Below are 21452 nucleotides of genomic sequence, written 5' to 3' on the forward strand. Positions count from 1 at the left end.
CCGGTGCTTTGGCTGAGGGGGCGGGGACACGCCTGGTTAGAGGCTCGACACCACATTACGCGCGCCCCGGACACGCAGCCAGCATCACCCGCGCGGCCGCCCCGCGCGCTCCAGTGGCGGCGGCGGCGTCCCTTCTCCCTGCCGCCGGCGGAGGCGGCGCGCGGGCGCGGCGAGGCCCGGCCCGCTCTCTATGGTTGTGGCGATCTCGGAGCTGCGGGAAGCGGAGCCGGCGGCGCTGCCGGGATGGAGTGACCGGGAAGGTACTAGGGGAGCGGAGGCCGGGCGGGGGACTCGCGCGGCTCTGACTCAGCCCAGCCGTCGGCTCCTGTGGGAGAGGGGCGCTGCCCGCGGCTGGGGCGGCCGGCCGGCGGCGTGGGCCACCGCGTGTTCGCGGCTGGGTAGGGAAACGTGTCCCAGCAGCAACCGCTGCGGGCCGCGGGGCTCCCTGCCGGGCGGGGCTCCCTCGCCGCGTACTTGGCTGGCTCTGGACCGGGCTTTTCTGATGCCGGTGCCTGCCCGGCCTTCTCTCGGCAGCTCTGAACTGGGGAAAGGCGCTAGAGGGCTCAGCGCCTTTGCTACGGCAGGCTGGGTCCTCCGCCCGTGCGGCATCGCTGGGGGCGTTGTAATGGGGCTGCTCGTCCGCCTGGCACCGTCACGGGAGCGTTTGACTTGGCCACCCGGAGCCCTCCTAGACTGCCGCCTGGCCTGCAAAGGTCCTGGGAAATGGGAGTGGGTTTTCTTTAAACTTGAAAAATACCCTGTTGTGCGTGTGTTACTAACACCTGTCGTCTCCAACAACATCCATTTCTGTAGAGTTTCTGCTTTAATTAGAAATAAATCTCTAGTGGTTATGGTTGCAACGATCACCTTCAACATATGAACCACTGAAGTCTCCTTTTCTCACATCTGTATACAGAGTGAAATTAGCCATTCTTCAGAATCCAGCATGCAGTAAGGGAACTGACTAATCATTTCAATGTCCCATGCTCCTTGGTAAGCGTTAGGGTTATTCCTTCTGTCTCACAACAAGCACAATATGTACTGCTAGATGGGTGATCAGAATTTGCCTTAATCCTTTGCCAAACACTGCAGAGGTTTCATGCTGTAGAACAGGGATGGGCAAACTATGGCCAGCCCTCCAGACATTTTAATGTGGCCCTTGAGGTCCCGCCAGGGAGCGCGGTCTGGGGCTTGTCCCGCTCTGCACATCTCCCAGAAGCAGTGGCATGTCCCCCCTCCCCCTCATACATGTTGGGGCAGCCAGGAGACTCCACACACTACCCCTGCCCCAAGTGCCACCACTGCATCTCCCATTGGCCAGGAACCACAGTCAATGGAAGCTGCAGGGGCGGCGCTTGCGGACAGGGAAATGTGCAGCGCTGCCTGGCCACGCTTCTGCATAGGAGCTGGAGGGGAGACATGCTGCTGCTTCTGGGAGCTGCTTGAGGTATAAGCACCACTCGGAGCCTGCACTCCTGACCCAGCCCTGATCTCCCCCCCCCCGTCCTCTGAACCCCTTGGTCCCAGCCTGAAGCACGCTCCTGCCCATCATCCCCAGCCCCATCCCAGAGCCCACACCCCCGCCGGAGCCCTCACACACACACCCTGAACCCCAACCCACCTGCCCCAGCCTGGAGCCCCCTCCCACACCCTGAACTCCTCATTTCTGGTCCCATCCCAGAGCCCGCACCCCCAGCTGGAGCCTGCACCCCCTCCTGCACCTCCTCCCCCAATTTTGTGAGCATTCGTGGCCCGCCATACAATTTCCATATCCAGATGTGGCCCTCGTGCCAAAAAGTTTGCTCACCCCTGCTGTAGGAAGAGAGTGCTGTCACTCCTCATTGATGTGCCAGTAACAGATAGGACAGTAACTTAATTACATCTGTATTTCCCATCCTGAGCTAGGATAACGGGGTGGAAATACCTCACTTCTTTCACTGGCAGTCCTTTGAGTTACTAAATAATGGTGTTAATGGTCTCCAAAGGGAAGGAGGGGGATTTGGGGTCTTTGTGACGAAGCAATATTAGTACAGCCATTGAGGAGGTAGAGAACCCTATTTCACCACAAGAAGTTAATAACTTCTGACTTATTCTGTTAATTTTCTTTCATTCCAATGTAATTTCCTGTTAAGGTGGCTGATTCTGGTTTGGGAGCTCTTATGATGAGCTCCAGTAAGGCTTTGTGCATTTTTCATTGAAATGTAATAACTTCTAATTAATAGTACATGCTGTACTAAGAATACTACCCCAGAGCTTCAAAATGTTGTGTTAAATGAGAACTTTATATTATACTGGGGCTTGCTAGCAGGAGCACCAGGCAAAGGTACAACTCTTACATTAAGTAGTGTGTCATTGAAGAATTATTACACATGGGATATTGCAACAAATCTGTATTACACAATGTATATGAATAGTTAAAGCAAGTTGTTTTTCTAAGGAAATAACTGACCTGTCCAAAATTGCAGCATAAGTACATTGAGAAAGTGTTACTCCTACAGAATGGTCTGCTAGTTCAGCGTTTCTCAAATGCCGCCAACGTGGCCACCAGTGGAATTTTGTGGCCATGACAGCCTCCTGGGCCGGGGGAGGGGAGGAGACAAAGCAGTGGCCCCTCCCTGCAGCACCGAGCTGTTGCTCCTGGATGAGCCACCTTGGTGTTTGCTGGCACTAGTAGCAGGGATTGGTATCCTGCACCGCACAGCCTCCCAGGGGTCTCCGGGTAGTGTCTCTGGAGAAATATGGGCTGGTGTGTGTGGCACCAGAGGAACCTGGGACTCTGCAGGCGGCCGTTGAGTTCCTGACCCACTTTCCCAGGGATGGAGGGCTCAGGCTTCAGCCCCAGGGCAGCCACCAGCAAGAGTTGGTGCCTGCACTGAGCCCACCAAAAAATGTGTTGTGAGAACCCCTGTCTATGCAAGTCTATTTCTAAGACTGAGGGAACTCTCTCTTTCTAGTGGCAGCCAGGATGCTCTCAGGAGAGAGTCGTTGTAGAATTAGCTATCACTGAAGATCAGACTGAGAGCGGGTCTACACTTGAAACGCTGCATCAGCGTAACTGAGCTGCTGTAGCGCTTTAATGAAGACGCTCTATGCTGACAGGAGAGAGCTCTCCTGTTGGCATAGTTAATTCACCTCTGCAAGGAGTGGTAGTTATATCAGGCGGAGAAACGTAGCTGTTTAGACCAGCGCTTCGGTTAGTATAACTGTCGCTCAGGGGTGTGGATTATTCACACCCTGAGTGATGAGTTGTACCGAAGTAAGTCTGTAGTGTAGACCTGCCTTGTCTGCACTAGGAGTATGTCTTCACTAGAAATGCTGAAGCTGCACCATTGTAGCACTTCAGTGTAGAGACTACAGTGGTGGGAGGGGCTGTAGTTGATACACCTCCCCGACCCTATATTTCAGGGGTTGGAAAACTTTGGCTCTTGGCCTGTCAGGGTAAGCCGCTGGCGGGTTGGGACATTTTCTTTACTTGGAACGTCTGCAGGCATGGAGTCCCTCAGCTCCCTGTGGCTGGGGTTCACCACAATGTATTAGATCAGGAATCGGCAACCTTTGGCACGCAGCCCACCACGGTAAGCACCCTGGTGGGCCGGACCGGTTTGTTTATCTGCCGCGTCTGCAGGTTCGGCTGATCATGGCTCCCACTGGCCGCGGTTTGCCGCTCCAGGCCAATGGGGGCTGCGGGAAGCGGCATGGGCCGAGAAATATGCTGGCCACCCTTCCTGCAGCCCCCATTGGCCTGGAGTGGCGAACCGCGGCTAGTGGGAGCCGCGATCGGCTGAACCTGTGGATGCGGCAAGTAAACAAACCGGCCCGGCCCACTAGGGTGCTTACCCTGACAGGCCCGGAGCCAAAGTTTTCCAACCCCTGAAATATAGGATCGGCTTATGAAAGGGTCATACAGTTGTTGCTATTTGTACCTATCCATTTTGGGGGGGTCGGCTTATAAATGAACGGGCTAATGAACGAGTATAACGGTATTTGAGTTAGCTACACAAACTAAAATTTTTAGTAAAGAGTTTCAGGGTGGATTTGCTTTAAATCAATTTGATTTAAATCACTAGTCAGGAAGACTCCATTTAATCATGGATTTCTGCATGAAAGTGCATTCTTGTTGGTTGTTATAACCTTAATACATATTCTTCTCACAACTCAGATCGATGTAGGTTTCATTTTTAGAAGGTACACACTATACGTTTATTTTGAAAACTTTTCAGATTAGATTTACAGCTATATCAGAAAATGAATGATTGGTTATTTCATTTACCAAAGGTAATTGAAGCAGATATTTATGAAGTCATTGGGAGGTTAACCTATTGAACTGGAGATAGTTCATCATGAATATTTGGAGGATTTTCTTGCCATGCTGTATTAGGAGGAGAACATCACCAGACACATTTAAATTGTTTTATTTAACTAAAACGACGACCTTGTGTATTCTGGATTTTTTTTCTTCAACAGCAAAAATATAATATTTAAATTAAAAAATTCATATGCTTGTTTTGTTAAAACATTCAAGTTTTTTAAAATCAGGTTAAAATGTTTTTTAACTAAAATAGTTAAATGAAATATTTAAAAAAAAAAAATTAAATCGACTGTGTCAGCCAGGTCAACATGAGAAACTTAAAATATTGGCTTCTGCAGCTAACTCGGTCGTCTTCACCTTCATTTTCCCATTGGTTCATAATCTGGAAAAGAAAAACAAGCTTTCCTGCTTTTTCTGGTCCCAAACGATTTCTCAATTTGGAATGAATTAGTCCAAATGAAGAAAATATTATTTCTACACCAGCAGAAGAAGCTACTGCTGTTAAAAGTGAGATTATCACTTCAACAGTCTCTGAATCCAAGTGCTTAAGTGACTTCCACCAGTTCACTGGTGTGACTTTCTTTAAAACATCAGCAAACATCTATTTCTTGAATGGTTCACCCTTAGCCCTGAAGTTTATTTTAGTTGGCATTATGGAGGGATGATTGCTGGATGTCCATGTCATAGCCAACTCCTCTTCTTCAGCAGTTAAGGTTTGACCCTGGTACCGAGAATATTTGCAAGAAAATGAGCTGGAGTTAGTGCTTGTCCCTTTTTTTTTTTTTAAATGCTTGTAATTTAACTCTGTCGTATATTTCTCTTTTTAAGATCTCTCAGTTCCTTCCAAATTTCAACAGCATTAGCAATAAAACAGCTATTTCCCTGCATTTTGTTCAAGGCTACAGAAATAGGCTTCAGGGTACTCGGCGTGTGTTCAACATTTCTCTTAAGCCCAATGTTGAGAACTTTATCTGTGTCATCAGATTAGGCTAGTTCTTGATATAGTGCTCAAAACAGGCCACTACTGAGTTCCATCACATGTCATGTGGAAGAGTTAGCTTGGTTCCTCCCACTTTTTTCAGAGCAGCTGCTGCAAAGTGGTTGTTATGGAAGTATTTGCAATTTCAACAACATTGAAGTCTTTGGCTAGGAGGTGCATGAAATGAGCATTGCAACCGTATGTTATTAGCTTGGGACACTCTTCACTCTCTTCTAAATTTCTTCTCATCTTGGACACATTTGCAGCATTATCTGTGACCAAGCTGCGTACTAGACATTTTGAATTTTTTTTCAGTTTTATAGCTTTTACTGCTGCTACTTGTAAGTATTCTGCTGTGTGTGCATTTCCTGATGTATCAATTCTTTCTGTAAGGAAGACATTCCCTTCTTCTGTTGTCACACAAGCATGTACAACAGGATCATTGTGGACATTGCTCCACCCGTCAAGATTCAGGTTAACAATTTTACCCTCTAGACTTTTTGCACACTGCTAAATGTCTTTCATACATTTTATCCAGCAATTTGCCTGCAACATCTGTTCTGTTGGGTGGAGCGTATCCTGGTCTTAATGACTGAACCATGTTACTGAAATGTGGGTTCTCAATCATATGGAAAGGAGAGTTTGTTGCATAAACAAACCGGGCGATTTTTTTCATCAATTACTACTTTTTGTAATCTTCTGGTTCTTCTCACAAACTTATCTATAGTTGTTTCTGGATGATGGAAATTTTTTTTTCTTTTTGCTACAGGTGATATACTGTGGCTATGTGACATACATGATGTGACTGAAACACTATCATTGGCAGATAACTCTGAAACTATAACAAATGATGGTGATTTTGAAGGTGGATAGTCTTCAGAATCCTGTATGTTGAGGATGGATTCTCCTAAACAAAATAAGTCAATGCAGTTATTTAATTATTATTACCATACTGCTCATTTAGTATTACTCATTGCATTCACTTACACTCAGTACTACTTTAAAGGGGAAATTGTAAAAGGAAGATCTGCCTATTTCAGCTATTTATTTTTTTATCATAACTGCATCTAACGTGATAGTACCATAGAGTAACAACTATATCTTTTGTTCAAACATGAGAATTCAAGAATAGTCCAGAAGGAAGACAGGCAGTCCTTAAGAAAGAAGTATGAAATAAAAAAGTTTGCCAACCTGAAGATCCTGCATGTTCAGACATGTTCCTTTCATCATCTTCAACACAGCTTCCTCCTGAGAAGGAACACTTCTCAGGATGTTGTTTCATTCGGGCAACAAGGCCTTGCATTACTTTGATGCACTGTTTGCATTTTGCATGCATGCCTGTCTTACCCACAGGTAGAGGAACTTCATTTAAAATATTCCCAAACTGGGTCTCTTTTACAGCCTGCTGCCATTATAGGTTAAAAAATAGGTGTCTCTCTCTATCTATATCTATATATAAAAAAATAGAACTGGAAGGGACCCTGAAAGGTCATCGAGTCCAGCCCCCTGCCTTCACTAGCAGGACCAAGTACTGATTTTTGCCCCAGATCCCTAAGTGGCCCCCTCAAGGATTGAACTCACAACCCTGGGTTTAAGCCAATGCTCAAACCACTGAGCCTGGTTTCCCTGGGCTGCTTCCTACTCTCCCCTGGGATGTACCTGTGTCTGTTGTCTCGGGGGGGCTCTGGCCAGGCCGCTGGCGGCAGCTCCTTGGCATCTCGGTCGGCTGGCAGCCCCGGGGAGATCCGGCCAGTCTTCCAGTGGCAGCCCGGGCAACTCCTCAGTGTCTTGGTTGGCCAGCAGTCCCGGGAGCTCTGGCCAGTTCTCAGGAGGTTGACCCAGCAGCTCCTCTGCAGGCTCCAGCAGCAGGCAGGGTGCGTCCATCTCCTGTGGTTGCTCCACTCCAACTGAGCTGCAGGGCCTGCTTTTTATAATGTCTCCTTCCTGTCCCGCCCTTCTGTTTCTGGGGGGGGAGGGAGACTTGGCTCTCCTGGTTTGGCCCACAGGGGGTGTGTTGTGGTCCCTCCCTGTCACTCTCTGAGAGAGGCTATGCCTCCTCGCTACAGCACTATTGAAATAATAATGTAGTTAAAGCATAGTCTAAACTGGAAAAAGTTTGCTAGTGTAGCTATGCCTGCAAATCGCCTACTGTAGATGCAGTTTATAATGGCAAAAGCACTTTTATGCGAGCATAACCATATCTACACTAGTGCATTTCACAAAAAAATCACACCCCCTAACAGACATTGCTAAAAGTTTCTAATGTAGACCTGGCCTAAGGAGACTTTGTGCCCAGAAGTTCAGAACTACCTCCATATGAATTTATTTGGTTTTACTATTAGTCCTTTTAACTACTTTTAAAAAGTGTTCTATGAACTTCAAAAGTGTAGGTGGGTGGGGAAAGCTTGTTTCTATGATATTTGATATCATTAAGCCCCAGATCCACATTGCATTGTTAGCGCAATTGCTCTAAAACAAGGCTGAAAAATCTGTAATTGAGAAAGCTACAAACCCTTAAACAGTTTTGAAAAGTCTTAGACTTTTCAAAAGTCTTAGAGGTTTGCTAATAAGAAATGAAACATCTCACCTCTATTGTTCATTAAAGGGACACAGCTTGAAATCTTGTCTCTTTCCAAAAATGAGTTGAAGTAGTCTTGGGTCCTAAACTTGCCTCTGAGTCTCCTTGCCATGTTTGTAGTCTTGTGATCATATTTTAAAATATGTTCCCTGTTTAATATTCAAGATAATTACAGAAAGAGGAGAAACTGGAAAGACAGGGGAAACAAACTGACTGCAAAATGCTGTCTAATGGACTAAATAAACATTGAAAGAAGAAAGATTACAGATAATTTCTATTTGTTTTGGGAGCTATTTCTAACAAAAAAAAGTTTTTAAAAAATCAGCTCATGTAACTTTTTAAATCCATGAAGTTTGTCTCTCCAACACAGGATAAAGGCATAATGTGGGGCAATGTGGGAAGCTTGTTGTGTTGTCATATGCATCATTCCTGTTTTGCAGATTTTTGCTTCCATTTCTGTCAGAACCTTTAAGGACTAAATTCACTTCATAAGAAAAGTTGTACCTGTTACATGTAGGTAGCTCATCATTACAAACATTTATACATGCATTTAGTTTTATCTATTAAAAACCATCCAGCTGCCCTCCATAACACCAGTTTTATAACACACTATATCAAGGGCTGAGTAGAAATGTATTTTTGTCTTAATTTCAAGTACAGGGCTTCCCTCTCCCTGGGTCCTGCCTTTTAGCACAATGACTTACCCCTGATAATGGAGCCCCAGCAGGAAAATGTATGTAAGATGTAAATACCAAGAAATGGGAGACTTTACCAATAGGGTTTCAGGCATTTTTTTAACTATGGTTTCCTCTGACTTAATCTCTTCTTCCTATTGTCTTCCTTCCTTTCCCTCACCTCCCACAAACTATCAGGCCTGCAGTAGATTACATCACACAAATGAAGAGAACAGACTTAGGGGCAGGCCTACTCTACAGCTGGGATCGATGCTCTGAGATTGATCCACTGGCGGTCGATTTAGGGGGTCTAGTAAAGACCCGCCAAATCGACTGCAGATCGCTCTCCAGTCAACCCCTGTACTCTACCCCCGACGAGAAGAGTAAGGTAAGTCGACAGGAAATTTTCTCCTGCCGACCTCCCGTGGTGTAGAGCCTGAGAACTTCCTTTGGGACATAACTATTGTATAATCTACCCTGCTGCTTTAATGGCATCTGGATATTTTGAGCAAGGCCTGGTCTACACTAACCTCCAAATTCGAACTAAGGTACGCAACTTCAGCTACGTGAATAACGTAGCTGAAGTCGACATACCTTAGTTCGAACTTACCGCGGTTCAGACGCGGTCCACACGCGGCAGGCAGGCTCCCCGTCGACTCCGCGGTACTCCTCTCGCCGAGCTGGAGTACCGCAGTCGACGGCGAGCGCTTCCGGGATCGATTTACCGCGTCCAGACCAGACGCGATAAATCGAACCCGGAACTTCGATTGCCAGCCGTCGAACTACCGCGGTAGTGTAGACCTGGCCCAAGTCTTTTGGTTTGTCCATTATATTTGGTAGGGTTTCAAGTGAAATCTGAGCTTTACAGAATGGCCTGTATATTCATTCTGCATTTGTTCTGAGAATAATCTTGTTGGTTTTTTTAAACCATTTCTACAGCTTGGTTTGCAGGATTCATAGTTTATTCAATCTGAAAATTCTTTTTTATTCAGAACTCCAGAAAACAGCATTTCAAGTAAATTGGTATCACTCTAAGAAAGTGGTTTTCAAACTTTTTAGGCTGCATGCCTCTTTCCAAATATTGTAGTTTACCGCATACCCACATCTGACATAGGGTCATAATATACCTGATTAGATTGTCAAGTCTTACTAAATAAAATGTATTGTCCGCCATTACCAGATTTTTCTCATGTACCCCCTGATGAGAGCTCTTGTACCTATAGGGGTGATAAGTACCCCAGTTTGAAAACCACTGCCTAAGAATAAGTGGACTCTTTCTGAATAAAATGTATTTTGTAGCTAATTTATCACCTTGTTCAGGAAAAGGTAGGATGTGTTTTGTGCAGTTTGTAGGGAACAAGTCCTCTCAATATCTTGACTACTATGGAAAGTAGGTTTTTATCAACAAATCCATAAAGTATTAGTAGAAATAGTAATTGAAGTTGCTGATTACTACAGCCATAAGGTTAGAAATACTAGAAAATTTTATTAAAAAAAAAAAAAAAGAATAGCTTAATACTGCACTTGAATCAAATGTGGGTAACCAAAACAAAAAGCAAAACCCAACATTCTCTATGCATTGTAAATTTGAATCTGTGTATTTGAATTAAATACAGATTTTCTGATATGGAGCTTCTCTGTTAAATTGACAGGAAATTCTTTTGTGGTTTTTATTACAAGATGAAAGTTCAAATGTATGAAAAACTTAAATTTGTTCATAGTGTAAAAGGAAAGCTGGAATACTTTCTGGGCCATAAGTAGTGGTAGTGAAGGACATGAAGCCCTAATGTCTACAGTAGACCATATGTACGAGTGTGTGGCTGTTAATAGATTCCATGTTCCTGTACATTTTAAAAGCTTACACGCATGCTGGCAATCGTGATACTTCTGCTATGATTATGCTGAGAGTTTGCTGATGTGTTTAGTGAATATCGTTTCTTCCAGCTTTGCTTTTTCCCCCCTGTTTGCAGATGTTTGTAGTTTCTACTGGAGGAGAAGGGGGCAAACCAGTTAAAAATAGGAAACAAAAAGTATAGCAACAAAGATGGATGAACAAGCCCTTCTAGGGCTAAACCCAAATGCTGATGCAGACTTCAGGCAAAGGGTAAGTTTGTTTTTAGGTATGGCAGCCAGTTACTATGCAACTGTCTAATATCCTATTGATTTGTCTGATTATTTAGATAACTGAAGTAAAGGGAACGTATAATTGTATTGTCATTATGTATGCATGCTAGATGCAGTCCTTCATTTTACATACATACTATTTTACCATTTACTATATACATATTGCCATGCTAAGCATGGCTTTACTCACTGTAATTCATCCTTGTTACATTTTTTCATTCGGTAGATTACACTTAAAACTCATTGTTTCTATTGAACACTTATGAGGTAGATTGTGGCTTATGTACTATTAGTGTATAGTTTAAACTAGTTACATAACAGCACTCTTCAAGAATATGGTTTAATTTTAATCAGAATTTAAATATAAATTCCATTTCTCAGACTCCTTTTTCAGCTTTTAATTGACGTGCACATTATCTTAAGTTATATTGTTTAAACTTTAGTACATTTTTAAATACAGCCATGTGTTGCTCTCAACACAAACTTAAAACCTTCTTTTACAGCATTTTTAACCTAAAATCAACAAATGCTGGGTCACATAAAATTTTCATTAAGCTTCAGCTCATTTCTCCCTGACCACTATTAGATGTACAGTAACTCCTCACTTAACATCCTCCCGCTTAACGTTGTTTCAAAGCTACGTCACTGCTCAATTAGGGAACATGCTCGTTTAAAGTTGTGCAATGCTCCCTTATACTGTCGTTTGGATGCCTACTCTGTCCTACTCCTACCCCTCCCTCCCTCCCAGCACTTCCCTGCTGCCAAACAGTTGTTTGGCTGTGCTTAGGACTTTCTGGGTGGGAGGGGGAGGAGCGGGGAAGCACTGCGTCTCCACTCCTCCCCTTCCCTCCCAGAAAGTCCTAAGCGCTGGGAGGGAGCGGGGAAGCGCCGCGTCTCCGCTCCTGCCCCTCCCTCCCAGAAAGTCCTAAGGGCAGCCAAACAGCTGTTTGGTTTTGTTTAGGACTTTTGGGCGGGGGAGGAGGAGTGGGGATGTGGCGTGCTCCAGAGAGGAGGTGGAGTGGGGGTGGGAAGAGGTGGGCCTGGAGTGGAGCGGGGATGGGAAGAAGTGGGCCTGGAGCATCCCCCGGCAAAGTCGGCGTCTGTTCTTCTCCGGGGAAGCTGCTGCGAAGGTGCTTCCTAGCATCCTTGCCTGCAGTGGGCTGTGCCTGGGTGAGGTAAGCCAGGGGCACTTCCCAACCACAGTAGAGTACTGTACAGTATATAATGCCTTTTGTCTGCCCCAAAAAATTTCCTTGGAACCTAACCCCCTGCATTTACATTAAATCTTATGGGAAAATTGGATTAGTTTAATATCGTTTCACTTAAAGTTGCATTTTTCAGGAACATAACTACAACGTTAAGTGAGGAGTTACTGTATTGCTTTGGTGCTCCTAGCTGGTAGGAAAAGCCATTGCAGCATGACAGGTTTCAAAGCCTACTGGACAGCTCAAGAGATGTTATCTGAAGTGTGTGCATGGGTGTGATTGTGCAGCTTCCCAAATCCTAGGAGTATGATGTAGTAAAATCCCATTCTGTGGTCAAATTAGTGATCGAAAGGTAAGGGAGGTGTCAGTTGATTTGTAAACATCTATGGAATAATAACTTCAGTGGTGTCATTGTCTGTGATATGGCAGGGGGCACTCACTCCTCCCCTCTCACCAAAGGCTCCCTGCTCCAGGCCCTCTGGTGGAAATTTTGATGTGTTGTCAGAAGTTGATCAAGTTGAGTATCATTTGAAAGCCCTTTCTCCCGCAAACACAGTGTTACCAAACATGACAAACCTAGAACAATTATTTAGCTATGTATTTGAGAACATGTTTAAAAATAATTGTTTTTGTAATTATACTTTAACACAGGGATGCATTGCTTACATAAAAATATACACTGATCTTTGGTAATATTAGGGAAGTTAGACTTGACATGTAGTACTGAAAACATTTATTCATCTAAGTCATCATCAGTGTCGTCTCCATCTAGGGCTCCACTGCTAGACACGTTGTCACGTTGATTCTTGTCCATGCTGCTCTTGCCTGTCTCTATACAAGGCAGCCTGCTGGCCAAACATCTGCAGGGTAGTGAGCATGGGCTTTGCACATGAGCATTTGATTAGCTGAAGAATTGATTGAAGAGTGCATTGTGTTTCACATCTAACTGGTGTGATTAGTCCATCCTCCAAGACCCATCCATGCCCGAAAAGGAGGGTGGTTTTGGATGCGGTCAATCATCCTGGAGCATTCCATTGCTTGATAATTTGTCTTCTTGAAAGCATATATAAATGTTCCCCTCGTTGGTGTCAATTTTCTCAGTTTGTCTGCTTCTTTGAAAATGTCATATTGTTGGTCTTCAAATAGTAAACTTGGCATGCGATTGCCTCCAGTGCACCTATAAGATCATCAGTGACTTTCTCAGCTGTTCTGAGCACCTTCAGAGCAAGGAGAGAGTCTTCAGAGGCTGAATCCAGAGCTTTCCAGTAAGATAATCTGGTCTTTCCAGCCAGCCTTCTGGTAGTGTCACATCCTGAAAGGGTGTGGAAACCTGGCAGTACAGTGTCTTTTAATGGTCTGAGTGATAGGAACACATCTCTGAGGGATATACAGTGATTCTGTTCCCTGGCAGTAGGCACAGAAACAATCTTGCGGAAATCTTGGGTAGCGTCTTTCAGAGAGCATTGGGACATCAGTGTCTTGTGCAAAAATTTGGAGTTTAGTAGCACCTCTCTATTGCGTTGATGGCATGCAAAATAAATATAGTATCAGCCTTCTTTTGGGAGCTACGAAGAAACTCCACTGAATGGTGTGAGGCAGCAGCTTCATTACACTATGCCGCAGTGAAATTCTTTGAGCAATTTTTCAGATGCTGTAATTTTTTTCTGCAACGTATGCAGTTAACTTTCCCTTTGTGTGAGTACAAGACAGGAGTTTCTTCATTGTGACATAGGAGATGTTCATGGAGTCAATTATTTTGTATTGGACAGGTGCAATACCATGGAGTTTCTCCTTTTTGATAAATTTTAAATGGCCTTCTGCATATGTGTCAAATGCAAGGTAGATGTCGTTATAGGTCTAGTACAGGCCTGCACAACATGCGGCCCGCGGGGGCTCACTGTGCGGCCCGCGGGGGGGTGAGTAGGCAAGCGGCGGGTGAGGGAGTGGGGCTGAGTAGGTGAGCGGGCAGGCAGTGGCGGGGAGTGAATAGGCGAGCTGGGGGGGGCTGAGGAGGTGAGTGGGCAGGCAGTGGTGGGGGGTAAGTAGGTGAGCCGAGGGGGATGGGGGGCTGAGGAGGCGAGCGGGCGGGCAGTGGCGGGGGGGGAGGGGTGGGGGGCTCAGGAGGCGAGCAAGCAGGCAGTGGCGGGGGGTGAGTAGGCAAGCCGGGGGAGAAGGGGCTGAGGAGTCGAGCGGCGAATCGGTGGCTGACCTGTTTTACTGATCTGGTCTGGCTCCCATCCCCTCTCCCAGGGCCGGCTCCAGGCACCAGCAAAACAAGCAGGTGCTTGGGGCGGCACATTTCTAGAGGCAGCATTCTGGTGCTGGCCATCATAGGCGCCGACTCCGGGGCATGGGGAAAAAGTGCCCCCGCCGCCCCAGTTTGCCACCCCAGCTTGCCTCCGCTCCGCTTTCGCCTGCTCCCCTGAGCGTGCCGCCACCACTCCGCTTCTCTCCCCCTCCCTCCCAGGCTTGCCGCGCGTGAAACCGCTGTTTCATGCAGCAGGGCTGGGAGGGAGGAGAAGCCTAGCGGCGGGGCGCTCGGGGGAGGTGGTAAAGGTGAGCTGGAGCGGGGAGTGGTTCCTCTACCCCCCGTTACTTCCTGTGCAACTCCACCCTAGCTAACCTCCGCTCCGCCTGCTCCCCTGAACGCGCTGCCGCTCCGCTTCTCCCCCCCTTCCCTCCCAGGCTTGCCGCGCGCGAAACCGCTATTTCGCGCAGCAAGGCTGGGAGGGAGGAGAAGTTGAGCGGCAGGCGCTCGGGGGAGGGGGAGGCGGCGGTGGTGGAGCAGAGGTGAGCTAGAGTGGGGAGCGGTTCCTCTACCCCCCCGTTACTTCCTGCGCCCTGCCACCCTAGCTCACCTCTGCTCCGCCTGCTCCCCTGAACGCGCTGCTGCTCCGCTTCTCCGCCCTCCCTCGCCTGAGAGGGAGGGGGGAGAAGCGGAGCGGTGGCACGCCCGGGGGAGCAGGCAGAGCAGAGGTGAGCTAGGGCGGGAGGTCGCGGGGGGCCTGCAGGAAGCAGTGGGGGGGGGGAATGCAGCATGCCGGGGGAGGAGGCGGGGCTGGGGATTTGGGGAAGGGATTCGGAAGGGGTGGAGTTGGGGCGAGGCCGGGGGCAGAGGGGCACGAAAAAAAAGGAGGGGCGGCCAAAAATTTTTTTGCTTGGGGCGGCAAAAACCCTAGAGCCAGCCCTGCCCTCTCCAAGGGTTGCAGCTGTCTGGAGGTGCCTGCCTTCCACGCCTTCCTCATTCACACCTCATTCATTCAACAGGGCAATTGATTACAAAGTGGGGGGAAGATCTTATTCTACTTCTAGCAAAAAGACATTTTTCTTTTACCTTAATTATACTACCTTAAGGGCCCGCTATAACAAATTACCGAGGTTCAATACTGCTGTTTCGGTGGGGCGGCGCTGGGGAAGGAGGGTTTGTTTCCGCGGGGCAGGTGGCGCTGGGGGGGTTGTTTCTGTGGGGCGGGTGCGCGGTGCTGGGGGGGGTTGTGTTTCGGGGGGGCTGGGTGGCGCTGGGGGGGGGTTGGCAGCGCTTGGGGGGGGTTTCGGCCCTCAGCTGTTTTCTTTGGAGTAATATGGCCCTCGCCACTTTACGAGTTGTGCAGGCCTGGTCTAGTATTTTCTCTGGAGTCTCATAATGCAGTGTTTGGACAAATCTCGGCAGGTGTTAAGTTTCTGGTTTGTCGAGAGCCTGTACCTCAGCCATAGCATCTATTATTGCTATGCTGAAAGGTCATTGAGAGCAGCATACATGGAATGCATGGAACTGACCTTGCAAGTCCTGTGCCCTTTGGGAAGTGACTTCACACATCAGTATGCTTTTCAAAGAAGACGCGTAGGCAGCATTTTTGAAGGGCATCGAGTGTTCAGGTGTATGCTTCTATAGCAGTTGCAGCTTTCTCCCTACTAGAATTTGGTTCACGGTATTGTTGCTGTACAAAATCCCCCAGATCTCGAGGATACTAGTGCCATCAATGAAGGAGCCAGTTGCACGTATCTCTGCAAAGAATGTGTACAGTTTGCCAGGACATAGAATCCACCCTTCAGAGATCATTACGGGACACTATTAGCCATTGAACAGGCCTGTAAAGGCCCATGTCTAGTGTCTCAACACCTTTTGATTCAGTTCTGCAGATGTATTTGTTCATGTGTTCAAGGTGTGTAAGGAATGTTAATTGAATTGAGGGATCAGTGGGGCTAGCAAGTATGATTGGCAGGAGGAGTATACATGGGTGTTGCACTCTGACATCCTGTGTAGAGGCAAGTTAAAGGTTGGCTATCTTGGAACGTACCTTTCTCCTGAAATGGTGGTGTCTCCTGGGTGTTGGGATCATTTGAGGGTATGTCTTCCATCTCTTCAGCTAAAACTATACTCTGATTTTTCACCTCTGTAGTGCATTCCACTTTTGCACAATAACCAAGTGAGGTCAGGGTTAGTGAAAGTAAAAAGCTCTATTATAGTTGATTTAACTGCTGCTTCATTGAAAACTGGACTTCTTGGCTTCAGAATTTTTGGACCTTGATAGGAGAGTGAGTCATGAGGTCGGGAACCTCCTTAAAGGAACAGTTCTTTTGCTGGTCCTGACAACACTTGAGGGGAACTAGTCCCAATTAATATGCTCCTGATAGCAGACCATGATGTTCGTCCATCGTTATCGATGAAGACCTCAACAACTCATTCTTTCGATGACCGGGCTTTGTGCGTCCGAAGATGACTGATCAGTCCGATTCGGGCATGAAACGTCCTGTCACACGTCGGGCAAACATGTAATGGCACTGTTGATGATGTACGAGCAGCTCTGGACTTGCGCAGCTCACGCTTTTTTTCAGCCTCAGCAATACACCTCGCCTCAGAGGTATTACTGCCTATGTGAATGAGGCTGTGCCATGCTGAATGGTTCAGTGCGAAGGTTTCCCATGTGGCGGTGTTGATCTCGAAGGACTTCAAAGAGGTCTTCAGCGTGTCCTTGAATCGCTTCTTTTGTCCTCCATGGGAGCGCTTTCCCTGAGTGAGTTCTCCGTAGAAGAGCTGTTTAGGAATGCGTTCATCTGACATTCTCACAACATGTCCGGCCCACCTGGTCTGGGCTCTCATCAACAATGTGTGAACTGACGGCAGACTGGCTCTAGTAAGGACATCAGTATCGGGCACTTTGTCCTGCCATCTGATTTTTAGAAGCTTTCGCAGACGGGAAATGTGGAAGTGATTGAGCCTTCATGCATGACTCCGATAGACAGTCCACGTCTCGCAGGCGTACAGCAGAGTTGGAAGCACCACTGCTCTGTAGACCTTCAGCTTCGTTGATAGGCTGATCCCTCGACGTTCCCAAACATTGAAGTGCAATCGGCCAAATGCAGAGCTGGCTTTAGCAATTCTGCAGTTTACTTCATCATCGATTGACACTGCTCGGGAAAGAGTACTGACCAGGTACGTGAAGTAGTCCACTGTCTGAAGTCTCTGTCCATTTACAGTGATGGACGGTTCTGAGTACGGAGCGTGGGGAGCTGGCTGGTGCATGACCTCAGTCTTCTTGATGTTAATAGTGAGACTGAAGTTATTGCATGCAGTTGAAAACTTGTCCATACTGGCTTGCATTTCTGGCTCAGTACTAGCATTCAGAGCACAATCATCGGCAAAGAGAAAGTCTCGAAGTACAGTTTCCTTCACCTTGGTGATGGCACGCAGTCGCCTCAGATTGAATAATTTCCCATCAGTTCTATACTTCAGGCCTACTCCTTCAGTGCAGTGTTGAAAGGCATCAGTCAGAGTGGCAGAGAATATCATGCTGAACAAAGTGGGTGCTAAAACACACCCTTGCTTGACGCCGTTGGTGACTGGGAAGGCCTCAGATGTTTCACCGTCATCCAGGACACGAGCCATCATACCGTGATGAAATTGACGTACCATTCGTATAAATCTGTCTGGACAGCCAAATTTCGACATGATCCTCCACAGGCCCTGGCGACTGACAGAGTCAAATGCTTTTGTGAGGTCCACAAAAGTGTAGAGTTCACGATTCTGCTCTTGACATTTCTCCTGTAGCTGACGCACAGCGAAGATCATGTCAATAGTCCCACGACCCTTGCGGAAGCCACACTGTGATTCTGGCAGTAAGCCCTTCTCCAGGTGAGTAATCAATCGGTTCAACAGAACCCGTGCAAGAACTTTCCCCGCTGTAGAAAGCAGCGAGATTCCACGGTGATTGTCGCATACCTGGCGATTGCCCTTCCTCTTATAGAGGTGCAAGATGGACGCGTCTCTAAATTCCTGTGGAATGGTTCCCTGCCTCCAGAAGGACTGAAACAGCTCAGTGAGTTTCGGTAGCAGCACGGGTCCACCGACTTTGTACAACTCTGCTGGTATGGCAACTGACCCTGGGGCTTTGCCACTTGACAGCTGATTGATAGCTTTCTTCACTTTGTCCTCTTCTGATGAAGCATCCATGGAGTCATTGACTGCAACCTGGGGCATCTTGTCAATGGCCTCATCATTGATGACTGAGGGGCGATTGAGAATTGCTTCAAAGTGTGACCATAGCAGACCATAACAATAGCATGAAAGGTACCTTTGCTATTTGCTGGATCTTCAAAGAAGTCTAAGTTATTGGCAGCACAAAATATAAACCTTACTTTGACAAGGTCTGATAGAATGTACAACCCTTCATTCAGTTACATGTGTCCAAGAACCTCATTTGCAATTGCAGTCTCCTGGTGGAGTACTTTGTAGTCAGTGGAGGAGCCGATGCTGTGCATAAGCCACACAATTTTGTACGGGTTTTGGAATGAATTGTTAAATCAACAGCCAATTTTAGTGGTAGATTACGCATATGCTGCACAGTTGTCGTGTATGTGTTGGAAACCTGCCTTTCACTCAAGCACTTGTACATGAGGCGTTGCGATAAAATGGCAGCCCTCTGCTGTATCTGCTTACTATCGTACTTGCTGCAGTCACTACAACCACCAATGAACCACTTAAAGAAATAGTAAAGGTCACACAGTATTATTTTGTCAGGTTCGACATCAGCCATGAATCCCTGAAACTCCCACATACTACAGGACAAAATGCTTTTTGGTAAAAATTTAGCAGCCACAAACAGTCTTCATGTTACCTTTGATAGCTCTTTCTTCCGCTTTTGATTGCGCTATGGCTTTTGCTGCTTTTAAAGATATGCACTGTGATTCATTTCCACAGATAAGATTGCTAAAAACAGGTTCATATCCCAGAGTTACCTTCAATAAGTGCTTTAAGAGTCTTTCTGCTAAGCATTTGTTCCTCTTCAATTCTGTTCAAAGCACATATTTCTGTGTACTAAGCCTCTCCGTTGGCCATCGCCACCACTTTCCCGCCTATGAGAGCAGGGATGGGGAAACTTTTTGGCCTGAGGGCCCTATTGGGTTTCCAAAATTGTATGGTGGGCTGGTTAGGGCATGGCCCAGCCCCCACCCCCTATCCGACACTACAGCCGCCCAGCCACACCACTGCGCAGCACAGAGCACCAGGTCAGGCCGCGGCTCTGCAGCTGCACTGCCTGGCTGCCCAGAGCCGGCGCAGTGAGCTGAGGCTGCAGGGGAGGAGGAACAGCAGGGGAGGAGCCTGGGGCTAGCCTCCCTGCCCAGGAGCTCAGGGGCTGGGCAGGAGGGGCCATAGTTTGCCCACCTCTGCATTAGCGCCTCTGTGAGGCAATTTATGAACTCCAGTTGAGTTGCATAATTTTCAGTAGTAAAATCAGTATTTGTTTCTGTTATTTTTACCTTTTGATGCAACATTTTACGTATGTTCTCGGTGTATCACTGGATGTGATATAGTGTCGTGTGAGGTCATATTTTGAGTCAGTGCTCCCCTTTACTTTCCATGCAACATTCTTGCTAAGAGATAACTGCTTCATAGTTTTTCACCAGTCTCATGTTCAAACGGTGCTTCATGGATGCTTTTGGCTTACTGCAGAAGTAGGTGTTCTTCTTGAAATGCATGCATTGGGACCTAGAATAAGGCACATCTTGGTCACAGCTGGCACTTGTCCTGGCATCTTCAACTTTTCCTGATGCCCAATACACTTCCTCTCCAACCTTGCCAAATTCAGGTTATGGGTGCACTTCTTATAGCTTATAAGGTGCTACAGAGTGTTGTGTTTAAGTCCTCTGCAGTGGCATTCTCCAAAGGTTCAGCTACTACTAGTTGGTGGTGGTAGTCTCCCATTGACGCCTAAAAATGGTCAAAACCAAAGTAAAAACAAGGAGCTTTAATAAAATACTTTGGGATTATAATTGTTATGTAACTACGTGCATACCATTGCAGATGGATTCTCGTAATTTCTGGCTGGATGCTGGCATCTTAACCAGCCTTGTTGTTATGCCCCCCCCAAAAAAGTTGTAAACAAAGCTGATGATCTGTACCAGTAAACAGTTTTTTTGCTGATGTCAGATCATCTTGAAGCATTCCTTCCATTTATAATAATCTATAACAATAAAACAATCAGTTATCATGTTCTGAAAATTAACTGATAGTCTGTTGAGGGCCACCGTTTAATTTTGTGAGGGCTGCATGTTTGATGTGACACTGTTAAACTACAAATAAAAATGTAAAATAGTAATGTTGATTTTTTAAAAACATTTTCTTGGTTATTTATCTACATAATTGTTCTATGTTTGTCATGTTTGGTACATGTTTGTGTTTGTGGGAGAAGGGGCTTTCGAATGATACTCAACTTGAGCCATTTCTGACGACACAGTATTATCAAAATTTCCATCAAGCAGAGGACTTGGAGCTGGGGGAGTGGGCAGCAAGTCCCCCTGCCCGATACTACAGGCTGACACCAGGGAATTTATAATTCTGGAGCTTTTATGAATCAAATGACGCCTCCCTTACCTTTCAGTCATGAACTTGCTTGGAATTACAGATGCTTTACCTGGTCCTTGGCAATTCTAAATAAAATGTTTTGGGATGATTGCAGGCATTGGCCTATTTTGAACAGCTGAAGATCTCCCAAGATGCTTGGCAGGTCTGTGCAGAAGCATTAGCCCAAAGAATATACAGGTAATAAACTATTTTTATGGATTTATAGTTATCATTCTCGAAAGTATACTGAACACTGTGCTGCTTAATGCCTTTTTTTGTTGCTAATCAGATTGTATAAATGGGATTGATTTATAATAAATCTGTTTTAATGTGTGCACATAATTACTTTTTTACAGTGTTTTTGTAACTGACCCTTTCTGTCATCGATTTATAACTCTCCTATAACTGGCTTCATGCTGAAGCTACACATAGTGTAAGATTTCCACCTAGAAACCAACTTTTTATTAAAGTTGGTCCAAATTATTTGGCAATTTGACATAGCTGTTTTTAAAACACACAAAAAATGAGTACAGGTTTCAGAGTGGTAGCCGTGTTAGTCTGTATCAGCAAAAAGAACGAGGAGTACTTGTGGCACCTTAGAGACTAACAAATTTATTTGGGCATAAGCTTTTGTGGGCTAAAACCCTCTTCATCGGATGCATGCAGTGGAAAATACAGTAGGAAGATATATACACAGGGAACATGAAAAAATGGGTGTTGCCATACCAACTCTAACAAGAC

The 21452-nt window shown here is 46.3% G+C and overlaps 1 protein-coding gene across 1 annotated transcript in view; it reads left to right on the forward strand.

Annotated features, from left to right (window-relative positions):
* The first annotated feature begins 213 nt into the window (after nt 1-213).
* Nucleotides 214-21452, forward strand: part of XPOT (exportin for tRNA) — a 73957-nt gene continuing 52718 nt past the window's right edge. The window contains exons 1-3 of the mRNA XM_065412718.1: nt 214-260; nt 10511-10644; nt 20827-20909. Of these exons, the coding sequence (XP_065268790.1) occupies nt 10585-10644; nt 20827-20909 (143 nt within the window). The 5' untranslated portion in view covers nt 214-260; nt 10511-10584. The remainder of the gene's footprint in view (nt 261-10510; nt 10645-20826; nt 20910-21452) is intronic.

This window comes from Emys orbicularis, chromosome 1 (genome assembly GCF_028017835.1).
Source record: "Emys orbicularis isolate rEmyOrb1 chromosome 1, rEmyOrb1.hap1, whole genome shotgun sequence".
NCBI lineage: Eukaryota > Metazoa > Chordata > Testudines > Emydidae > Emys > Emys orbicularis.